The sequence below is a fragment of the Sus scrofa genome, chromosome 1 (assembly GCF_000003025.6).
Source record: "Sus scrofa isolate TJ Tabasco breed Duroc chromosome 1, Sscrofa11.1, whole genome shotgun sequence".
Taxonomy (NCBI): domain Eukaryota; kingdom Metazoa; phylum Chordata; class Mammalia; order Artiodactyla; family Suidae; genus Sus; species Sus scrofa.
This window is the reverse complement of record NC_010443.5, coordinates 122,485,330-122,509,397: the sequence shown is the minus strand read 5'-3', so window position 1 is coordinate 122,509,397 and position 24,068 is coordinate 122,485,330. Positions and strand designations below refer to the sequence as shown.

The 24,068-nt window shown below is 37.3% G+C and overlaps 1 protein-coding gene across 8 annotated transcripts in view; it reads left to right on the top strand.

Annotated features, from left to right (window-relative positions):
* The window catches only part of GALK2 (galactokinase 2), a 171,672-nt gene that overhangs the window by 32,890 nt on the left and 114,714 nt on the right, over positions 1-24,068 (top strand). For all 8 annotated transcript variants that reach the window (XM_003121519.6, XM_021073702.1, XM_021073712.1 and 5 more), the window contains 3 exons: positions 5,322-5,445; positions 11,330-11,420; positions 15,124-15,270. In XM_003121519.6, the coding sequence (XP_003121567.4) occupies positions 5,322-5,445; positions 11,330-11,420; positions 15,124-15,270 (362 nt within the window). The remainder of the gene's footprint in view (positions 1-5,321; positions 5,446-11,329; positions 11,421-15,123; positions 15,271-24,068) is intronic.

Below are 24,068 nucleotides of genomic sequence, written 5' to 3'. Positions count from 1 at the left end.
AAGATTTTTAATCACAGTTTCAATTTCAGTACTTGTGATTTGTCCGTTCATCTTTTCTATTTCATCCTGGTTTAGTCTTGAGAAGATTGTACTTTTCTAAAAATTTGTCCCTTTCTTCTAGGTTTTCCGTTTTATTGGTATATAGTTGCATATAGTAGTCTCTTAAGATCCTTTGTATTTCTGTGATGTCCTTTGTTACTTCTCTTTTTTCATTTCTAATTTTATTGATTTGAGTCCTCTCTCTTTTTTTCTTGATTAAGTCTGGCTAAGGGTTTATTAATTTTGTCGATCTTTTCAAAGAGCCAACTTTTTGTTTCATTGATCTTTTCCATGCTTTTCTTTTTTTTTCTCTTTAATTTATTTCTACTCTGATCTTATGATTCATTTCCTTCTACTAACTTTAGATATTGTCTATTCTTCTTTCTCTAGCTGCTTTAGATGTAGTTAGGTTGTATATTTGAGATTTTTCTTTTTTCCTGAGATAGGTTTGTATTGCTATAAACTTCCCTCTTAGAACTGCTTTTGCTGCATCCCAAAGGTTATGGAGTGTCATTTGCTTCTGAGTATTTTTTCCATTTCTTCTTTGATTTCTTTAGTGATCCATTGGTTGTTTAGTAGCATGTGGTTTAGTGTCTACCTGTTTGTGTTTCTTGCAATTTTTTTCTTGTTGATTTTCAATCATATAGCATTGTACTCAGAGCAGATGCTTGATATGATTTCAATTTTCTTAAAGTTACTAAGGCTTGATTTGTAGCCTAGGATGTGATCAATCTGAGAGAATGTTCTGTGCGCACTTGAGAAGAATGCGTATTCTGTTGCTTTTGGATGGAATGTCCTATAAATATCTATTAAGTACATCTGGTCTAATGCTTTATTTAGGGCCAGTGCTTTCTTATTGATTTAGTGTCTGGATGATCTGTCCATTGCTGTAAGTGGGTGTTAAATTCCTGCAGTATTATTGTGTTATTGTCAGTTTGTCCTTTTAAGGTTGTTAGCAGTTGCCTTATATATTGTGGTGGTCCTATGTTGGGCGCATATATATTTGAAATTGTTATATCTTCTTCTTGAATTGATCCTTTGATCAATATGTAATGTCCTTCCTTGTCCCTTAACATATTCTTCATTTTAAAGTCTATTTTGCCTGATATGAGTATTGCTACTCCAGCTTTCTTTTGATCCCCATTTGCATGGAATATTTTCTTCCATCCTCTCACGTTCAATTTGCATGTGTCCCTGGAAGGGAAGTCAGTGTCTTGAAGATAGCATATATATTGGTTTTGTTTTTGAATCCTTCTATGTCTTTTGGTTAGAGTATTTAGTCCATTAACATTTAAGGTAGTTATTGATATGAATGTTCTTACTGCCATTTTATTAATTGCTTTGGATTTGTTTTTGTTGCTCTTTTTTCTTCCCTTCTGTTGTTCTCTCCTCTTGTGGATGTCTATTTTTAGTGTTGTACTTGAGTTGATTTTTCTTATTTGTTTGTGTATCAATTGTAGATTTTTGGTTTACAGTTGTCCTGAAGTTTTGATATAGGACTATATATATATATGATTGTTTGAAGTTGTTGGTCTCTTAACTGCAGGTGCATCTCCACTGTCCACCATTTGTATCTCCTGTCCTCACAATTTTTGATTGTGATAGCATAAATGTGCATGGATGATTTTGTGTCTTTACTGTGTATATGCCTTTCCTGTTGAGCCTTAACATTTGTGGTATTTTTGTTTCTGGTTGTGGCCTTTTCATTTCTGCCTAGAGACGTTCCTTTAGTATTTGTCATAAAGCTGGTTTAGTGTTGCTGAATTCTCTTAGCTTTTGCTTATCTATAAAGCTTTTGATTTCTCTTTCAAGTCTGAATGAGAGCCTTGCTGGCTAAAATAATCTTGGTTGGAGGTTATTTCTTTTCATCACATTAAGCATATTGTGTCACTCCCTTCGGGCCTGCAGTTTCCACTGAAAAAATCTGCTAATAACCTTATCAGGGTTCCCTTGTATGTTATTTGCTTCTTTTCCCTAGCTGCTTTCAATATTTTCTCTTTGTCTTTAATTTTGGTCCGTTTGATAAATATGTATCTCGGGGTGTTCTTCCTTGGGTTTATTTTATATGGTACTCATTGCACTTCCTGGACTTGAGCAAGTGATTCCTTTCCCATGTTAGGGAAGTTTTCGGCTATTATCTCTTGGAATATTCTTTCTGTCCCTTTCTCTCTCTCTTCTCCTTCTGGGACCCCTATAATACAATGCATTTAACATTGTCCCAGAGTCTTCTGAGACTCTCTTCATTTGTTTTCAATCTTTTTTCTCTTTTCTGTTCCACATCCATGGTTTCCACTAATCTGTCCTCCACCTCACTTATTCGTTCTTCTGCCTTCTGTATTTTGCTGTTGGCTGCTTCTAATGAATTTTTTATTTCAATTATTGTATTTTGCGTCTCTGCTTGCTTATGTTTTAAATCTTGTTTTTCTTTGCTCAGTGTTTCCTGTAAATTGTCAGTCTTTGCCTCCAGTTTATTTCCAGTGTTTTGCATCATCTCTCTATCATCAGTCTAAAGTCTTTTTCCTGGAGCCTGAGAATCTCCAGGTCACTTAGCTATTTTTCTCTGTTTTTTTCTTTCTCCCTTGTATGAGTTATAGTTCTCTGTCTTTTAATTTTTATAGGTTTTTAGTGTGGTGTCTCTTTTGTAGAAAGTAGAGTTGTAGCCTCTCTTACTTCTGATGTCTGCCTCCCTTGTGGCTAAAGTTGGTATGGGGGCTTGCTGTAGGCTTCCTGATGGGAGGGACTGGTGCCTGCCCACTGGTATGTGGGGTTTATTCCTATCCCTCTGGTAGGTGGGGATTTGTCTCTGGGTGAGATTACAGATGGTTGTATGCCTAGGGGTTCTTTAGGCAGCGTGTTTACTGATGGGTGGGGCTGTGATCCCACCTGGATTATTGTTTTGCCTGGGGCTTCTCAGCTCTGATGGGTGGGCTCATATTTTCTCAAAATGGCCACCTCCAGAGAAACACATGCTCATGAATATTCCCGAGAGCTTTGCCTCTGATGTCCTTCCCCCACAACAAGCCACAGTCACACCCTGTTTTCTCAGGAGATCCTCCAAGAACTGCAGTCAGGTCCAACCCAGTTTCCCATGTAGCCTTTGCTTTGCCCTGGGACCCAGTACACATGAAAGTCTGTGTGCACCTTTCAAGAATGGGGTCTCCATTTCCCCCAGTTCTGTGGAGCTCCTGCACACAAGCCCCACTGGCCTTCAATGCCAGATGCTCTGGGGGCTTTTTCTCCCAATGCCAGATCCCCAGGCTTGGAAATTTGACCTGGGGTTCAGAACTCTCACTCCTGTAGGTGAATCTCTGTGACACATTTATTTCCCAGTCTGTTGGGCTTCCCACCTGGGAGGCATGAAGTTGCTTATATTGCATAATCGCCCCTACTACCTCTTATGTGGTCTCCTCTTTGTCCTCTGGAGCAGGACATCTTTTCGAAAGTTTCTGGTCCATTTGGTTGAAGGTTGCTCAGCATTTGGTTATAATTTTGTTGTTTTTATGAGAGAAGTTGAGCTCCAGTCCTTCTATTCCACCATCTTAGTCCCATCCCCCACCCATCTCCATCACTTTTGACAAAGGGAAGCTCTTCATTTTCAGATGGCTGTCATTTACACTGTAGCCTTTCCTATAGAATCTGGTGCCACCCTAGTGTTCTGCTTATTTAAATGGGTGTTTTCTACTTGTGAATTAATGTTTAGTGTCATTATCTTATTGAAGGAAGTTGGGGAGAAAGATAACTCTGAAAACCACTTCATCTGTCACCGTTAATCCATAAAAAAGCCTTTAAATTTCTTGGGGAGTTCCTGCTGTGGTGCAGTGCATTAAGATTCTGACTGTAGTGGTGTGTGGGTTTGATCCCCACCACAGCACAGTGGGTCAAAGGATCTGGCATTCCACAGCTGTGGTGTAGGTCGCAGCTGCAGATTGGATTGAATACCTGGCTTGGGAACTTCCATGTGCCATGTGTATACCCATTAAAAAAAAAAAAAAAGACGTCAGAGTTCCCTGGTGGCCTACAATGTTAAGGCATTGTAACTGCTGTTGCTCAGGTTTGTAGAAACAGGACTTGTTACCTGAAATAATAAGTTGAATAATATATTTATTTAAAATGTAAACATTTATTAATTTATTTAATATTTATTTAAAAATATAATCAGGCAGTTGAGTTGTCTTTCATTCACTTCTGTTTCTTAATCAATGTCTGCCATAGGAACAATCAGAACCTGCCATGGGGAAATATAAGTGAGCATGCCTAGCACATCTTCCTTGAATTTTTATTTTTAAATCTTATTAATTACAGCCTTGAGTTTAAATGGTAATTTGGAGAAAACATTATGGTTTAATAGGAAAAAAAATTTCCTACTGCTGATTCAGAGAGGAATTAGAACAAAAAGGAAAAGAGAAAATTTTGTTCTCTATATTTGATTATAATATATAAAATAGTACAAATTAAATTTTTTTCTAGTTTCCTTTTCTTTATCCTAGTTATCTATATCTATCACATTCCACACAAGTAATCAGTGCCAGTCTAATTTGTTAGGTATTTGGTTAGGCTATAAGGATAAAAAGCAAAGTCTTCAACTTTAGTGGGTTGATTGGCTTAGGGAGGAAATAATAACATAATGTTAATATAAGGGAGAGGGTTCTAAAGGCTTCCATTGTTCATATTTAAAAGTTAATACAGTTGAGTAACAGAGAAAGGAGACATTGATTTTTCTTTTTTGGGGGCTGCACCTGCAACACATGGAAGTTCGCAGGCTAGAGTTTGAATCAGAGCTGCAGCTGCTGGCCTACACCACAGCCACAGCAACACCAGATCCAAGCCTCATTTGTGACCCATGCCACAGCCTATGGCAATGTTGGATCCTTAACCCACTGAGTGAGTCCAGGGATCGACTCACATCCTCATGGATACTGGTTGGGCTCCCAGCCTGCTGAGCCACAGTGGGAACTCCAAGGCATTGTTTTTCTTGATGCCCTCCATAACTAGTCACAAAACATGAAATTTGAAGATAGTTATTATGAATAAGAAAATGCAAAAAACTTATAAATATGTAAAGGTGTTTAAAAATCAACAGACGCTAATAACTAGTATACTTATTCTAGCAAAAGTTCCTGGGTCACATGTCAGAGAAAGAAAATTGAAACACTTTTTGCCCTTAGTATTTTTATTTCATGTAAAGCCTGACTGTGGTCAAGTTTTTCCTGTATGTCAGCTTACTCTAGTTTCTCTTGTTTCATATGCTAGCAATAATAAAAAATACTTTCTCTTTATTCTAGGAGAGCACATAGATTATTGTGGATATTCTGTTCTTCCGATGGCTGTAGAACAAGATATGTTAATAGCTGTGGAACCTGTGAAAACACACACTCTCCAGCTGGCCAATACCAATCCCTTGTATCCGTGAGTATTTAGAATTGTGGTTGTGTAATGATGTGTGTGTGTGTGTTTGTACCCAAATGAACTCTTTAGGAGATATCAAATTTATAGTAAAACATTTAATTTATTGGAAATTTATATATGACTTCCAAAAGAATACGCTTCCCTTTTTAGTATTTATTCATTTAGTTCATTTACTCATTTATTTCAAACATTAACTGTAGACTTATCATGTATCAGACCTTGTTTTAGATACTGGGCTAAAAAAAGATGATAATAATTCTACCTGTGCCCAGAAAGCACTTATCATCAATTGAGGTTAATATTTCTAGCAAAATCAAGGCTGGTGCTTTTCTTATATTGCTGGGGTACCCTCTTGTTTTCTTGTCATAGATAATAGCATGCTATATTATCATTTTCTGCTTATTTGCCTATATTTCCCAGTAGACTGTAAGCTATGTGACTTCAGGTACTTTTACCTCTCCAGTGCTGTGGAGTCTGGAGTCTGGAAAATAATAGGTGTATGTTACTAGTACATATGCTTTATCAAGTTAAGAACATACTTTTTTTTTTTTTTTTTTAAGAATCTTCCACTTAGTTTTGTTTTTGTTTTTGGCCATGCCTGTGGCATATGGAAGTTCCCGCGTTGGGGATTGAACCTATACCAGAGCAGCAACCTGTGCCACTACAGTGACAGCGACCAATAATTAACCTGCAAAGCCACAAGAAAACTCCAAGGATGTACTTTTGTTTTTGTTGTTTTTTAATTCTTGGTTTGCTAAGGTTAAAAAATTACTGGAGTTCCTGTTGTGGTGCAGCAGAAACAATCTGACTAGGAACCATGAGGTTGCAGGTTTGATCCCTGGCCTCGCTCAGTGGGTTAAGGATCTGGTGTTGCCCTGAGCTGTGGTGTAGCTTTCAGACACAGCTTGGATCCTGCGCTGCTGTGTCTCTGGCGTAGGCTGGCAGCTACAGCTCCAATTAGACCCCTAGCCTGGGAACCTCCATATGCCATGGGTGTGGCGCTGAAATAACAAAAGACAAAAAAAAATTATTACTGCATATTGGATTTTATTGAATATCTACTCAGTATTGAAGATTAGTTTAAAAAATATTACGCTGATGGATTTTCTCATATTGGACTGTCTTTGCCTTCCTGGGATAAGCCTTACTTGCTTATATTATGTTGTGTAGGATTTGATAATTTAAAAAAAGGATTTTGGCATATAGTCAGCACATTATATTTTTAGCTTATTGCTTATTGGATAGTTTGCCTGTAGTTATGTTCATTCATTCAGCAACTATTTTATATGTGTCTATGCCAGGTTGTGCAAGATAATAGAAATTCCTGACTTTTACATGAAACTTATAAAAGATCTTTTTTTTTTCTATGTGTTTTGCATGATTGAAAATATACCTCATGTACGTTTTGGACCCTTTAAAGAAAACCTTACATACATTACCTCAAATACAATTTTGTGTCATTGTAAACATTTAAAACTGGGTGCCATAGTTTGTCATCCTGATTTACTCAGATTCACTTAGTATTCCTACCATTGAATATGGGGATTTTCACTTTTTCATAAAAGCAGAGCCTGAGACAGACTTGGAAGGAGGTAGGGAATTTGGGAAATGATCCTAGAACAGTAGGGAAGGAGCATGGAAAATGAGTTAGGGAAGCAGAAGTGAGTTATCAAGGCAGGTAGCCCTCGATGTAGGTCAGGGGCTGCATTTCACCAGGACCCCCAGGAAGTATGCAGCAGGCCTCCTAGAATAGTCCACATACTGTATAGTGTACATTACATGAAGAACCCATAAATTCTTTATTTTTCACCATTGATATTTACATCATTTCCAGTTTTGGGCTATTATAAATAATTCTGCTATGGATATTTGTGTACAAGTCTACGTATGGATGCATGTTTTGTTTTTCTTGGGTAAATACCCAGGAGTAGACTGTCTGGTTTACCTTTTAAAGAATTCACCTGTTTTCCAAAGTGGTTGTATGATTTTACATTCCAATCACCAGTGTATAAGAGTTCCAGTTGCTTCACGCCTTTGCTAACATGTCTTTTTAGATTGTAGCCACTCTCATAAATGTGTAGTGGTATCACATTATGGTTTTTAGGTCATGTTCCTCATTCTGAAGAAGGTGGCACTTTTTAGCTTTTTCTTTGTTTCTCATCTAGCTGCCTACGTCTGTGCAAATTTCCTCCTCTACATTTCCCAATATACCACCATCCCTGTCCCCCAGCTCCTTGGTTTGCTTTTTTGCTTTTTTTTTTTCAAGATCTGCTTATTTAACAACAGAACCCGTTCAGTTTTTATAACCTATTTTTTTTTTTTCTGCCTTCCAAATTCTGCAACCTCTTGTTAATGGTGGGCAATATATTTTAACTCCTGTGGGTGATAGTAACGTGTTAGTCATCTGGAGTCAGATTGTATCCTTAAAGAGTCACTAAGCCTCTCTGAGCCTCTAAGAAAGCCTCCATATTCGAGCCAAGTGTGCTGACTATAGAAATGATGCTGTATGGTTAGGCCATTCAAGATGGCTGTTCTCCTGCTCTCCATATATCCCCTGCTCCACCAGTCCATGCTTCACCTGTACCCTAATAGGGCCTAATTAGTTACCACCTTTGTGCTTGTCCCCTTCCCCCAGTTCTGGCTTCCCTGGTAACTAATGAGCCAACCTAACATCACTTCCCCCTATAAATGGTAGCCTCGTTTTTCTTCAAATAGCAAAGATTGCTGCTTTGTCTTGATTTCCATCTGCTGTACACAGTGGGGTGTGGCTCCAGGATGATTTGTTGTGGACCTGTAAGATCCCCTGTCCAATTTACCATTGATGTCTCCATCACTGTCTCCAGGCTCTTTCTTTGGTTTTGAGGCTGGGCAGCTGCAAGGGTTGCAGGCCTGTAGGGTGCAGCCCAACAGATGCACTCTTGACCTTGCATCCCACCTTATAATGCACATATTACCATGTATGACAGTGGTACATGATTGTCATGTGTGTTCATGCTGTCTTGGCTACATTACTGATGCTTCAAAGATCAGCCCTTTGCCTTTTGCCTTTATATTCCTCTGAATGCCTTCACTCTTAAAGTGGTCATTCCATATTTTTCTTTTTTTAAAAATTTAAATGATTTTTATTTTTCCATTATAGTTAGTTTACAGTGTTCTGTCAATTTTCTACTGTACAGCAAAGTGACCCAGTCACCCATATATATATATATACATTCTGTTTCTCACATTATCCTCCATCATGAGTGACTAGATATAGTTCCCAGTGCTATATTGCAGGATCTCATTGCTCATTTACTCCAAATGCAATAGTTTGCATCTATCAACCCCAGATTTCCAGTCCATCCCACTCTCTCCCACTCCTCCTAGGCAACCACAAATCTGTTCTCCAAGTCCATGAGTTTCTTTTCTGTGGAAAGATTCATTTGTGCCATATATTAGATTCCAGACGTTTGATATCATATGGTAATTGTCTTTCTCTTTCTGACTAACTTCACTTAGTATGAGAGTCTCCAGTTTCACTCATGTTGCTGCCAATGGCATTATTTTGTACTTTTTAATGGCTTGGTAGTATTTCATTGTGTGTATATACCCTTAATCCGTTCATCTGTTGATGGACATTTAGGTTGTTTCCATGTCTTGGCTATTGTGAATAGTGCTGCAGTGAACATATGGGTGCATGTATCTTTTTCAAGGAAAGTTTTGTCTGGATATATGCCCAAGAGTGGGATTGCTGGGTCATATGGTAGTTCTAGATTAATTTTCTGAGGTACCTCCATTACTGTTTTCGATAGTGGTTGTACCAATTTACATTCCTACCAACAGTGTAGTAGGGTTCTCTTTTCTCCACACCCTCTCCAGCATTTGTTATTTGTGGGCTTATTAGTGATGGCCATTCTGACTGGTGTGAGGTGGTACCTCATAGTCGTGTTGATTTGCATTTCTCTAATTATCAGTGATGTTGAGCATTTTTTCATGTTTTTTTAGGCCATCTGTATATCTTCTCTGGATAAATGTCTATTCAGGTCTTTTGCCCCTTTTTCAATTGAGTTGTTAGTTTTTTTTGCTGTTGAGTTGTATAAGTTGCGTGTATATTTTAGAGATGAAGCCCTTGTCAGTTACAGCGTTTGCAACTATTTTCTCCCATTCTGCAGGTTATCTCTCTCTCTCTTTTTTTTAATGGTTTCCTTTGCTGTGCAAAAGCTTGTCAGTTTGATTAGGTCCCATTGGTTTATTTTTGCTTTTATTTCTGTTGCCTTGGGAGACTGACTTAAGAAAACATTTGTATGATTGTAAGGTTAATGTCAGAGAATGTTTTGCCTGTGTTCTCTTCCAGGAATTTGATGGTGTCTTGTCTTACATGTAAGTCTTTAAGCCATTTTGAGTTTATTTTTGTGCATGGTGTGAGGGTGTGTTCCAGATTCATTGATTTACATGTGGCTGTTCATTTTTCCCAGCACCACTTACTGAAAAGACTGTCTTTTTCCCATTTTATATTTTTGCCTCCTTTGTCAAAGATTAATTGACTGTAGGTGTCTGGATTCTGTATTATTCTCAGGAGATGATGTGTCCATGTTATTAAGATAGTGCATGGAAGGTACTTGCTACAGTGACTGACACATAGTAGTGACTTATATGAAGAGCACTCAGTCAATATGGGGAATGTTACTTATTTCCTCTTTTAAATTGATCTCCCTGCTCTCTCCTATTTCATATATTTTGTATTTTGGCTGATTTAGAAGCTTATATACTTATTTTTCAGTTTGAAATAACTTTTGTCTTTCAGAGAGGTCACAAAAATAATACAAAGAATTCCTACATGTGAACTGATATGTTCTCAGTATATCATATTAAGAAGGCACCACATGTCTCTCTAACTGTTGTTAATTTTAATCACGTGGTTAGGGAGCTGTCTGCCAGATTACCGTAAAGTTCCTAGTTTTTCCCTTTGCACTAAGTATCTGGTGGGGAAGTACTTCAAGTTTATGTTACTATCTTGTTTCTCATCAAATTTTTACTCACTAACTTTAGATGATTCTTTGCTGAAACAATGATCTTGGAGCTTGCTGAATAGTGATTTTTTTCTTTCTTTCTCTTTTATGGCTGCACCTGTGGCATGTGGATTCAATCTAGGGATTGAATCTGAGCTGCAGTTGTGACAACACCGAATCTTTAACCACTGCATCTGGCAGGGGAATCAAACCTGCACTCCCAAAGCGACCCAAGCCACTGCAGTTGGATTCTTAACCCACTGTGCCATGGTGGGAACTCCTGAATAATGATTTTTTGATTTCTACGAGTTCTTCTATTAGTTGGCATTTTGCTCTAAGGAAGAGCTTTCTCCTTCATTTAGCTCTTTATTCATTTGTTATTTTATATAAGTATAGATTCATGGTATCTTATTTCAGTGAGTTATGATCCACTAGAATAATTATTTGTCTTGTTTGTTCCTTCTTTTTCTTAAACTGTGCAGTTGGTATAATTGGATAGGTGGCAGAGATTATGGAGAAAGAAGGCCTTGAGTGCTTTTTTTCTAGTAAGAGGTGTGTTAAACAGCAGACCCAAAGGATATAAGCATTTATGTGGTTTATACCAACTTAACAAGGACCATCATGAAATAAAAAGTGGATTATGCTGCAATATATTGGTTATTCTCCCTTACAGGAAATAAAAAATAAGTTGAAACCAGTTTAGTTGCTAAAGTCACTACAACTTCTCTTTTAGCTGGAGATGTTTGGTTTTGGGGGTATATGGTAGAGTACATATACTGAGTAAAAGGACAATGAAATTTCAGTGTCACTTTCTTGGCACAAGATGGCAGCAGTGAGCCACCAATTCCATAGCACAACATCTCTAGACTTAAATGAACTGTCTTTTGCTTTTGCAGGGACTTCAATACTAGTGCTGATAACATCCAGATTGACAAAACCAAGCCTCTCTGGCACAACTATTTCCTATGTGGATTTAAAGGAATTCAGGTAAATCAGTTTGTGAGGCATCTTACTAGCAGTTAAGGTTATGATGTGCATTATATCATGGTTTATTTTTATTTACTCTATCATTTTTGCCTCCTTTCAGTACTCACTGATGTTTCTGTTCTATTTTGCTAGTTAATGTATTTCAGGTTGTGGAAGTAGATGAGGCTGTTTCTGGGTGGTGTTCATAGGGGGCAGTAGTGGCTGTTCATGCATCTAACTAATACCTTTCCGGTTTTCAAATCTTTGTTCAAATTTTCTTTTGAAAGATTAAATTCTGGTAATATTATTTACATTTTGTTCTAGGGAGGTATAGGTGTGCACTGTAATAGGATTTAGAGCCATGAGTTTGAATCTGGATTCTACCTAGCTGTGTTAACTCCCAAAACCTCACGTTTGTCATCTGTGAAATGATGTCATTACTATCCCAACAAAGAGTGTTGCAAGGATTACACAGTCCTTGACACACAGTAGGCATTCAATAAATGGTAACCTAGTGTTGTTATTCCTACTTCAGATGGGGTTAAACAAAAGATGTCGTGAAATTTATTAAAGTAATTTTTTTCCTGGAAACATTGAATAACTGCTTTGAACATCTTTAATGTCACGTACAAGAACAAGAAAATGTTTCCACTTTCTCTCCTAATTAAAAGAGCATGAAGGATAAAAAGAAAATTGATTTGCCAAGTCAATTTGATTTGTTTTGTTAAAGTCCATGTTTTAGAGAGCTGTGTTCCTTACTGCCTGGTGGTCCCATCTGAAACTTGGTCATGAGTAGCCTACTCAGCGGCATATCCATTACAGATATGCATCACATTTATTTCTGACGTATAGTCCTAAACTCTACTTATGGTACTTCTGCTCTTAGAGTACCCACATTCACCCCACCCTCCTTCCCTTACTCTCTCCTCTCCTTCCTTTTTTTTTTTTTTTTCCTTATTGTGAAAAAGATATGTGTGGAAGAAGCAAAGTACATGTGGCAAAGCTCATGGGTGAGCTCAGAGTAAGTTAACACATAATGGGGTGGCCTAGGTTGCTTATATAGGGGCAGTTTTTCTGGCCAGTCATCTTCATAGTTGGTCCTGGTGTAAGCACACATCTCTCAGCCAAGATGGATTCCAGCTGGCATCATCTACCTCCTTTTGTCCTTCCCTAGACTGAGGGGCCTTCTCTGTGCATGTGTCAGGCTAGGAAGTCCACAAGGATGCACCCAATCAGGGCCCAGTGCTCCCACTGATATCCCATCATGAAGCAGCATCAGGAGACCAGCTGCAGCTGCTCAACCTAAGGTCTATTTATCTCCTACTTCAAGATGTCTGTGCTGGCAGAGTGAGGGCTTGGGTTTCTGAGTATCTACCGTGTACCAAGCCAGGACATCTCCCGTGGGCTCGAAGGGAGGTGACAAGATGCCCTGAGTTCTCCTGACCTGGCCTTAGGTAACTCAGCCTAGAGACACCTGCCTGCCTGACTGCTTTCCTTCCTTCCTCCCTACTTCCCTTCCTCCCCTCCCCCAATTCCCTCCCTCCTTTCTTTCTTTTCTTTTTTTCCCCCCTTTCCTTAGAGCTACACCTGTGGCATATGGAAGTTCCCAGGTTGGGGATCAAATCAGATCTATAGCCACCAGCCTACACCAAAGCCACAGTAATGCGGGATCTGAGCCGAGTCTGTGACCTACACCAGAGCTCATGGCTACGCTGGATCCTTAACTCACTGAGCGAGGCCAGGGATTGAACTGGCATCCTCATGGATACTAGTTGGTTTCGTTATTGCTGAGCCACAATGAGAACTCTCCTCTTTTCTTTCTCCTGGACACATGGTAACAACTTAACAGGAAAAGTTATTGGCAGGTTTTAAATCTTCAAATCATTTGGCTTGTCATATGCATTAGTAGGATTACAGTATTTTGGAAACATTCACTTGGCAAATGCAATTTGATCTTTATAGCAACATACTTTTTAGCATGGGGTAAAGTGACCTAAAGAAAAAAGTTTCTTTGTGTTATTTTTGAGAATTTCAGGTCTTATAGACTTCCTTTTTGATTTGACAACTTATATGCAAAGGCAGGTCTGTATAATGAGTTTTTGGCAGAAAAGTAATTTAAATGTTAGCCTATTTAGAAACCTTCAAATTCAAATACTGGAAAGTTCCAGAGGATAATCTGTTTATATTAAATTGAACATGTTATCCTTTTGGAACAGTGCTATTATAGAACTTGGCAAAACCCATTTGCGTTTTTAAATCTGTTGTACACTTTAATTTAAACATTGCGTGATAAGTTTGTAAGTATGATTCACATTCAAGACACCGTGTGGATCAGTTTATGGTTAAATATATAGTGTTCTCCAAGGATTTTTTTTTTTTTTAAACAAGCTGTCTGATGTTCTGTATGAAAGGGCATTGGCAGCAGCAGTGCTTCAGTTTATAATTTGTTTGTATTTCTGGAAAGAAAATTTTTAGGTGATTTGAAATCAAGAAGAGAAGTATATCCAACTGAATCTCTTCTTTTGTGGTGGACAAATTTTGCCAGCTTAGGAAAGAAAAGACAAAAAAAAAAAAAATTAAGGAAAAAAAACCCAGTCTTTTATTTGCAGGGTTTTGTTGTTAATTGGGCTATTTTAACTAGTTTATTGAAATTTCTCCCTAGAATAATATGTATGATGAAATGCATAATTATGTAATGTAATAGTATTTCGTACTTTGGTTTCGAGCCATCTGAGTAATTTATAAACATGATGGTACTTTTTCTTGAGGAGGAGGTGGCTTTGAATTTATTTTTAATTCTAAACCACAAAGGGAATGATATGATATCATCCTAAGTGTCCTCGCCCTAGATATTCATCTCAGTAGAGCTTTCCATCTTGAGCTCAGAGTCTGATTATTTCTTTGGGCTTTCTCTGTAGAAACATAGTTTCCCTGCTTTTGTGTAGAGTCTGCCTTCTCATTTGTGGTTGAATTCTAATTTGGCTGTCTTGAAAGCTACCATATGGCTAAATTGTATCTATAAACTTGAGTAAAAATCTGGATTTCCTCATATAGCTGACTTAAATTAAATCACAGTGACAGTATGCTGGCCCAGATTTCTGACCACAGGGGAAAAGTTCTCAACCAGAAATCAGAGACTGGTTCCTACTTCCAGTTCCTTATGAGTGATCTTGGGAAAGTCTCTTAATCTTTTGGTGCCTAGATTTCTCCATAAATAAAACAGGACTGAGAAAGTTTGGAAGGTCCTCTGAAGAAAAGTATTCCATAGAATACTCCATTGAAACAAACCACTGCTTGGCATTAGACTTTTACAATCATAGAGTGTTGGGTTGTGTTATATAGAGATTTAATCTGCCTCACTAATAATTGTGTATTCTTTTCTTGCTACTTAAAATTGAATTATAATTGTTTACTGTTTTTCATTATTTGTTCAAATCAATATTCACGAAAAAATCATTCAAAACAATTTTAGGAAATGAATCACTAGCTTTTTCTTCAATGATGTAAAAATTAATCTTCAGATTATAGTGCCCAGTGGCCAGGAGCCATTAAATGAACTGTCATGTTGTTATGTATAGACTCAACTAAATTGAATTGCAGAGGTAGTTTCTATAAGTAGCATAAGTCCTTTCATAAACTTTTGCTCTCTGGGGAATGAAAGAAGATTCTGCTACTCTTTGAATCCAACTAAAGTTACTACCGCTGTTTTTCCTTTTGTTCTTAGGAACACTTTGGTCTTAGTAACCTGATTGGAATGAATTGCTTGGTAGATGGAAATATCCCACCTAGTTCTGGCCTTTCCAGCTCCAGTGCTTTGGTCTGTTGTGCTGGCTTGGTGACCCTTACCGTGCTGGGAATGAACCTGTCCAAGGTAACCAATTTGAATGAGTTAGCCTGACAGAACCCTCTCTTTCTAAAACGTTAGCCTTGAAATTTTAGAATTCAAACACCTTTCTTTGAAAAATTCTTTCTTACCCGAAACAGCTGCACATGTGGGCATGCATTGTAGCATATTAAGTTCTCTTTGTGATAAACCACAGGGTAGTTGACAACTTCCAAACAGTGAGCAAATATGTGAAGAGCTGTACAAAAATGCTCTTAGATTAGGTGTTGAGATTGACTGCATGGGTAGCTTTTTAGATCACCTCATTAGCAAGGTAAGTTTAGAGCAAGAAACTCTGGGCTTCATAGTTGGGCCTGCTTATTTTCACCCAGAGCCTTCAATTAAATATTTGACAAGCAGTGAGTAAAAGGGTAAAGACCAGGCAATAAAGGAACTGAACATCATAATCTGTTTATGACAGCAGCTTAATCACTGAAATAAACTTTTTAAAAAATGCTGCATTACAAAGAGGAAATGCTTGCTTAAAGAAGACATAAATCCTATTAGAGGTCGGAAAGCCTCAAATTTATAAGTTCACGTAAATCTCTGATTTTGCAGTTCAGAGTAGGTGCGCTCAGCTTTAATTAATGTTTTTGGAGTTCTGGTTCAAGTAAAATATTAGTATAGGTTCTTTTTTATGTGTATTCACTACCAGGTTTGTGATTGATTTAGGAATATAGAATGGGCATCCTGTAGATCAAGACAAAGTCAGCCACATGCTTGCTCTTTCTTAATCCTGTTTAAACGTCCAGTGTGAAAATTTTATATGTGAGAGGAAAGAGAAAAATGAAGGAATAAACAAAGTTCCCGGTGGAATTCTCTTCAGTGGTCACATGTAACCATACATTAATTAGTCCTTTGTTGACAATGGCTTGTTTGGAGGAAAGGGTAACTTACTTGCTGTTATTTAGTTTTTTATTGAGGGGAAAGAAAGCAAGGGAAAGCAAGTCCATATGTAAAATGTGCTTCCGCTGGTACTGATGGTTTGTTTATTCATTTGTTTATCATTCGGCCATTGCTTATCTAGTGGCTACTTTGTGCTAATTAATGTTTAAGGCATTGGTGATATAACAGGTATAGTTTTAACTCTCACAAAACTTAGGATCTAAAAAGGGGAATAGAGAGAAGTAAAAGGGGAACTATAAGAGAGTGTGATGAGTGAATAAGTGTGCTTGGAGCAGATCAAATCCAGTATAGAGAACATAAGTCATCTAAGCTGAGACAGAAGGATTCACGGATGTTGGTCAAGAAATACTGATCGCATGATAACACTGATAACATAGAATAGACATGTTCCAAGTGGAGGACACATCATGTGAAAAATATTGAGTGATATTTTGAAAAATCATGAGTGATCATGGTATGTTGGAGGAACTAAAAGAGAGTTAATCTGGCTGAAGCGTATAGTAATTTGAATGACGGAGTAGGAGACCAGATACTGGGCCTTATAAACCATGTTGAGTAATTTGGGCTTTATCTGGATATTAGTTTGTAAAACCATTGCAGTCTTTTAAGAAGAGAATAAAATGATCATATCTATATTTTGGAAAGATCATCCTGGCTCTATTATGAAATCGAGACTTGATTATCAGTACAGAGATGATTTGGTCTAGGGAATTTGCAGTGAAAATGGAGGGAATTAGATGACAGATTTAAAATACATCTTAGTCAGAAACAATAAGACCTGATTATTGATTGGGTGTGGGACAGCAGAATCAAGGATTATACCTAGGTCTCTGGCTTTTTGTGATTCCCTGGGATAAGGAATATAGATGAAAAAATATGTTTGAGGAGAAGGCAAGATCTTGAGTGTGAAGAATGTGTGGGTATACTGATGGAGTTATTTAGTATTTAGTTATGAACAATATTTCTGAAGGTCAGGGGGGATATTTGGATCATCCATTTGAGAGTCATTAGTGTATAATTGATTTCTGAAGCTGTAGGAGTGGAGAACATCCAGTGTAAGAATGTAAGGAGAAAGATTAAGAAGACTAAGACAGAGGGAATTCCCATCATGGCATAGCAGAAACGAATCCGTCTAGGAACCATGAGGTTGTGGGTTTGATCCTTGGCCTCACTCATTGGGTTAAGGATCTAGCATTTCCGTGAGCTGTGGTATAGGTCACAGATGTGGCTCATATCTGGCATTACTGTGGCTCTGGTGTAGGCCGGCGGCTACAGCTCTGATTGGACCCCTAGCCTGGGAACCTCCACGTGCTATGGGTGTGGCCCTAAAAAGACAATAGACAAAAAAAAAAAAAAAAAAAAAAAAAAAAAAAAAAAAGAGAGAGAGAGAGAGAGAGAGAGAGAAGAAGACTAAGACAGAGCTCCAACAAACATGAACATTTGAGGGAGGACAAAGGAAGAGATATCCACTTGAAGAGACTGAGGAGTAAACAGACAGATGAGAAAAGTCAGGCAAAGACAAGGAAGGGTATTACCTGAAAGGAGTAGTAGTGGTGTGAAATGCTACTCTGGGGTTAAGTTAGAAGTTGAAGAAAACTTGGGCATGAGCAGTTTAAAATAGGAATGGATTGAAGGGTCTATGTGAAATGAGAAAGTAGGCAATTTCGGTGGATACAAAAAGTCTAGATAGGCCTGAAAAAGAGTTAATCTGGTGTCTGTGGTTGGGGATGAGGTCAAGGAATTAATTTCTTTTTTAAAAGAAGAATTGGTAAAACTTTCTTTTTTTCTTTTTTTTTTTTTTTTTCTTTGATGGTAGAATATCTAAGGGAAAAGAAGATAAAGAAAAAGAAACACTTGAACTTTTAGAATTTAATTCTGGCTGTTCCTGTGTTTTCAAAGTCAGAAATAGCAACTGTATTGGCCTAAAAACAGACACATAGGTCAGTGGAAAAGAATAGAGAGCCCAGAACAAAGCCAGGTATATATGGTCAATTGATTTACAACAGAGGAATCAAGAATACACAATCGGTAAAGGACAGTCTCGTCAGTAAATGGTGTTGAGAAAACTAGACATGTTTGCATGAGACATGGACTGGTCTCATGCAAAATTGGACCGCTATCTTACACCATACACAAAAATGAAATCAAAATGTGTTAAATACTTGAATGTATGGCCTGAAACCATAAAACTCCTAGAAGAAAACATAGGTGGTTAGTTCCTGGTCATTGGCCTTTGTGATGGCTTTTTGGATTTGACACCAAAAGCAAAGGTAACAAAAACAAAACAGAACAAAAAAAAACCAAGTAGAACTACATCAAAACTAAAAAGCTTCTGCACAGCAAAGGAAACCATTAACAAAATGAAAAGACAAGCTATTGAATAGGAGAAAATATTTGCAAATTACATATCCGATGGGGGTGAATATCCAAAATACATAAAAAACATCTACAACTCCCTAGGAAAAACCCAGGTAATTCAATTTAAAAGATGGATAGAGGATATGAATAGTTTCTGTAAGAAGATATACAGGTGACCAAAAGGCACATGAAAATATGTCCAACATCACTTGTCATCAGGGAAATGCAAGTCAAAAACTATAATGAGATATCACCTCATATCTGTTAGAGTGGCTGTGCTAAAACTTATAAAGAAATAACAAGTATTGGTGAGGATATGGTAGGAATGTAAATTGGTACAGCCACTATGGAAAACAATATGGAAGTTCCTCAAAAAATTAAAAATAGAGCTGTCATGATCTAGCAATTCCAATTCTGGGTGTTTATTTGAAGAAAAAAACCTTACTGATTCAAAAAGATGTATACGTCCTCATGTATATTGCAGCTCTATTTACCATATAGCCAAGATATGGCATCCATTGATGGATGAATGGATAAAGATGATGTGGTGTGTGTGTGTGTATATGTATAGGTTAGGGTTAGGGTTAGGGTTATGTATATATATGTGTGTGTGTATACATATATATATATGTATACACACACACATACAAGTTATATATATACACACACACAGTGGAATAGTATTCAGCCATAAAAGAAGTGAAATCTGGCCATTTGTGGCAACATGGATGGACCTTGAGGGCATTATTATGCTAAATGAAATAAGTCAGACAGAGACAAATACTGTGTGATTTCACTTATATGTGGAATCTTAAAAATAAATAAATAAATAAATAATAAAAAACTAAGCTTATAGATACAGAGAACAGATTAATGGTTTCCAGGGGTGTGAAATGAGAGATGAATGGTGATGGGAGTCAAAAGGTATTAACTTCCAGTTATAAAATAAATAAGTAATGGGGAGGTAATTTACAGCATGGCAGCTATACTTAATAATACTGTAATATCTCAGTTTCTGAGAGAATAAATCTTTTTTTGACTATTTTTAGGGCCTCACTCACAGCATATGGAAGTTCCCAGGCTAGGGGTCAAATCAGAGCTATAGCTGCCAGCCTACGCCACAGCTACAATGTGCAATCCAAGCCACATCTGTGACCCACACCACAGCTTACGGCAATGCCGGATCCTTGACCCACTTAGCAAGCCAGGGATTAAACCTGTGTCCTCATGGATGCTAGTCAGATTTGTTTCTGCTGAGCCATGATGGGAACTCCTTAAGTTTTTTTTTAATTGGAAAAATAAACCAAGTGTACTTTATCAGAACTGTGTGAGTCTATCCTATAGGGAACAATATGTATATTCCACACTCGTCTAAGTTGTACTGACAATGCTTACATTTTCTACGGGCTGAGCCTAACTATTTGGAGAGTTTCTTCCCTGTAGTAAGATGGAATCTTGACTGCAAGGAAGTCCCTAATTTATCCAATTTGTCTTTAGTTAAGTGCCTTTGTATGCTTTACTCTTAAAAAATCATAGAACGGAAGAACCCCAGGGACATGAGAGATGAGCTAGTTCAATTTTTTTTTTTTCTTAGCTGATGTATCAATCAGTGGTCTTGATAGGGAACAAATGGCACATGGTATAACTGAAGGAGTTTGATTTGATAAAGACATTGTTTACAGAGGTGTGGGTAGCGTCAAGGGAACCAACTAGGAAGTGTTCCCTTGTGCAGCCAGCAGCCATTGTACTTCAGGAGCTGAGGCTATAGAGTAATGCTGCCAGAAATGCAGCAAGTCAGGGACAGAGGCAGATGCGGGGAATGGCAGTGAGTGGGGATGGGCTAGGGGCGTTGTTCATGGAAGTCAGTCTCCTGGGGTACAGAGAGGTGTGAGAATGGGGGGACAGGAAGGCAAGCAGAGAATAACCAGCCTTCCTGATAAGAAAGTAAGTCCCATGAGAGACTGGTGACTAATGCCGTTCCAACTGATAAATAATCCCCTCCCAATTATATGTATATTAAATACCCTAGTCAGTTGCAGATACGAACTACTGCAAATGGAATATAATAAATACATACCAAACTTGTTAATTTACTAATAAATTAAATGTTGCATGTCTGAAATTAGTAAAATAAGATGGCTAGTTACCCTGTAAGTCTAGAAGACAAATTAGAAATCAAAATAGAACTGACAGAAGAGTATGGTGTGATAAAAGACCTGCAAAATAGAAAAGGCTAGAGACTTCTAGCTTCAAGATGACAGAATAAAGACTATCTACTCTTTCTTTACCCTCAATTTATTATTCTTTTCTCAGAAAATCATCCCCAAATGATAGGGAAAACAAAAAAGCACAAGCTCCATCTTTGATAAATCAAGGAGACATAAATAATCCTAAATGATGAGATACAAAGATGAAAAGTGGGTGGAAGGATGGTGCATGACTTAGCACAGTGGAGAAAGGTCAAAGCCAAGTGCCTGTGAAGGGAGGTGCAGATGGAAAGCAAGCTGACTCACAGCTTTCTGGAAAGGCTTAGGAATTAGAGGCCCTGGATATCATAGGAAGCGGGGTGACATGGTGGGTGGGAATTGATTTGAAAGTCTTTATGAGGAGCAGTTATACCCTCAGCCCACTCTTACCTGGCTAAGTAAGGAGACCATTTCTTCTCACCTTTGCAGGGGTTTATGCAGAAACAAAGATTGTCTGGATTTGGGGTCATGGAGCATTTAGAAAGGCAGGACCAGAATAGAATTTAAAACTGGAGGATTAAAGGACATTCTGCATCTGAACAATGCAATTCCCTTTGTCTGGTCAGCTCTAGCATACTGCCATCTTAGCTTACTGGTACGCTCCACTGGGAATACTAGAAGTTCCTTCTCAGGGGAAACTGAATTATCCTAGAGAAAAGACCATACATATTGATATTTGGTGACCCCCTCCCACAAAAGCTTTTCAGCTACTCTGTGACTCTATTAGAAGCCCATTTACGAAGCTTGTAATCAGCTTTTTAGTGACTCACTTTTTTTTATTTTTAAACTTTTCTATTGAAGTATAATTTACGATGTAGTGTTAGTTTTCAGGTGTATGGCAAAGTGATTCATTTTTATATGTGTGTGTGTGTGTGTGTGTGTGTGTGTATTCTTTTTCAGATTCTTTCCTCTTACTATATTGAGCATAGTTCCCTATGCTATATAGCATATCCTTGTTGGTTATCTATTTTATATGTAGTAGTGTATATATGTTAATCCAAAACTACTAATTTATTCTTCCCTCCCCCTTTCTGCTTTGGTAACCATAAGTTTGTTTTCTATGGCTGTGGCTCTATTTCTGTTTTGTATGCAAGTTCATTTGTATTTTTTTTTTTTTAATTCTCCACATAAGTGATATCATGTGACGTTTTTTCTTTGACTTATTTCACTTGGTATGATAATCTCTAGTTCTATCCATGTTGCTGCCGAGGCATTATTTCATTCTTATTTATGGCTGAGTAATATTTTACTGTATATAAAAGAAAATAGGGTATCAGAAGATAATTGGACTTTGGAAGAAAGTCTCCAACATGAAGTAAACAAAGAAAAAAAGAATTTAGAAGATACAGAGCCAATACTGAGAACAGAAAAATCCTTCAAAGAAGTCATGATGACTTCAGAGAGATAAAAGGAAATGTTGAGAAAAGAACAGAATGTTACTTAAAAGAAACAAACAATAAGCAAGAGCTTTTGGATTTTAAAAGTATAGCTTAAACAAAAATTTCTGTAAAAAGATCAAAAGAATTCTGATAAAGTAGGACAAAAGAGATGGACAAAGGTAAATTTATAGATCAATTCCAAATATCCAGTATCCAACCAGTAAGGAGACACAGAGTAGATAGTCATTAGGGATCATAATCAAAGGCTCAGGAATGAAAATTACCTTATTAAAAATAGCTTTGAAAGATAAAAGTCAACAGAGTAATGTCTTCAGAATATGAATGAATTTGGGTTTGGAATAAATGAATTGATCCAATATAAGGATAGAATAACACATTCTCAAATACGCAAAGTCTAAAAGTCTAAGGCATGTGATACAGCAAAACTAGGGAGTAAACCAAAAAAGATTATCTGGGAACTTGGATATGGGAAATTAATACAGGAGAGAGGAGTTGGTTATTTATAGAACATTGGCGATTGGCAATCCCAGCCCAAAATCCCTGACATCCAGCAACTTAGAAAATACTCAGTACAGATTAGAACCCAAAGAGGGAGTGAAAAAGTGGAATTGATGAATCTTATCAGGAAAATAAGGAATTGACAGGTCTAACATGTGTGACCATGTGGAAAAATGAATTGAGAGTGATTTATAGAATTGTCATAGGGTATGGAGAGGTTTAATTGTATGTGCAAATAAAACTAAGCAAATGAGGGTTAGGCAATTATTAAATGTAGAAAAAAACAAAAAAAAATTGTCTCAGAAAGGAAATCAATTGTTTTTTGTTATTTGGCTCATGAAGGAATGACAGTCTCAATAATTAATGTACTGAAAATGGATTTAACCAAACTTTTTTTTAGCATCAATTTATTGAGAAAGACTAGGGAAAGGTGGCTATAAGACAGATAAAATCCTCATTTACTGTAAGAGGAAGGCAGTAGGTGGAGTTTAATATGGAATACCTAGGAGATAGTGTTTTACTCAGATTATTTGATAACTGAAAGCAAGAGCTAATTGAAAGCCTTTGAGCCCACTGCCCTGGGGATGAGGGCAGAACAGTTAGTGCTAGGGACTGCTTTTGTTGTTGTAAGCCTTTTAGCTCCTTTGATCTTTTAGATTACATGCATGTATCCCTTTGGTAAAAAATTACTTAAAATTTAAAAAAGGATGGTGAGAAGAGGTGAATGAAATGAAAGGTAAGCAGGGCAGTGGAGGACCCAAATGACTACAGCTCTGGGAGCTAGAGGATGAAGACACAAGAAGGGATTAATAGTCAAAGTTAGAGATTTAGAGCAGATGAGCTGCTGGACCGCAACCAAATCAAAAAGGCCTTAGGGAGAGGCTTGTTGATGGGATTTGGGTGAAAGAATCCAAGAAAATAAAGGCATATTTTGCTGAACAGCAGGAATCCATTCCAAAAATCAGATGTTGTGCACAAAATCATTAAGCGGGAAGCTTATTATTATTTATTTATTTATTTATTAAATTTTATTATATTGATTTCCAGTGTTCTAGAGGCCTATTATTATTTGAAATAAGAAAAGTTATAATGCATTTCTTTTCAGCTCAGAACCTCTAATTTCCTACAATGTTACAAAAGCACAGTAAAAAATACCATTAAGTAAGTGACTTAGAAATATGAAGAAAAATACTGAAGAAGGTTTTCTTGAACATCAAACGATGGATATGGTTGTTAACAAGCAGTTACTTTACATAGCAGTACATTGTGTCTTCTCTGTAGACATCTGGTGTTCCAGTATCCTGCACACTATTTTATTAACAATGTTGTATTTAGTTTTGGGGATATAAGTATATTTTTTTCTTAAACACCTTTCAAA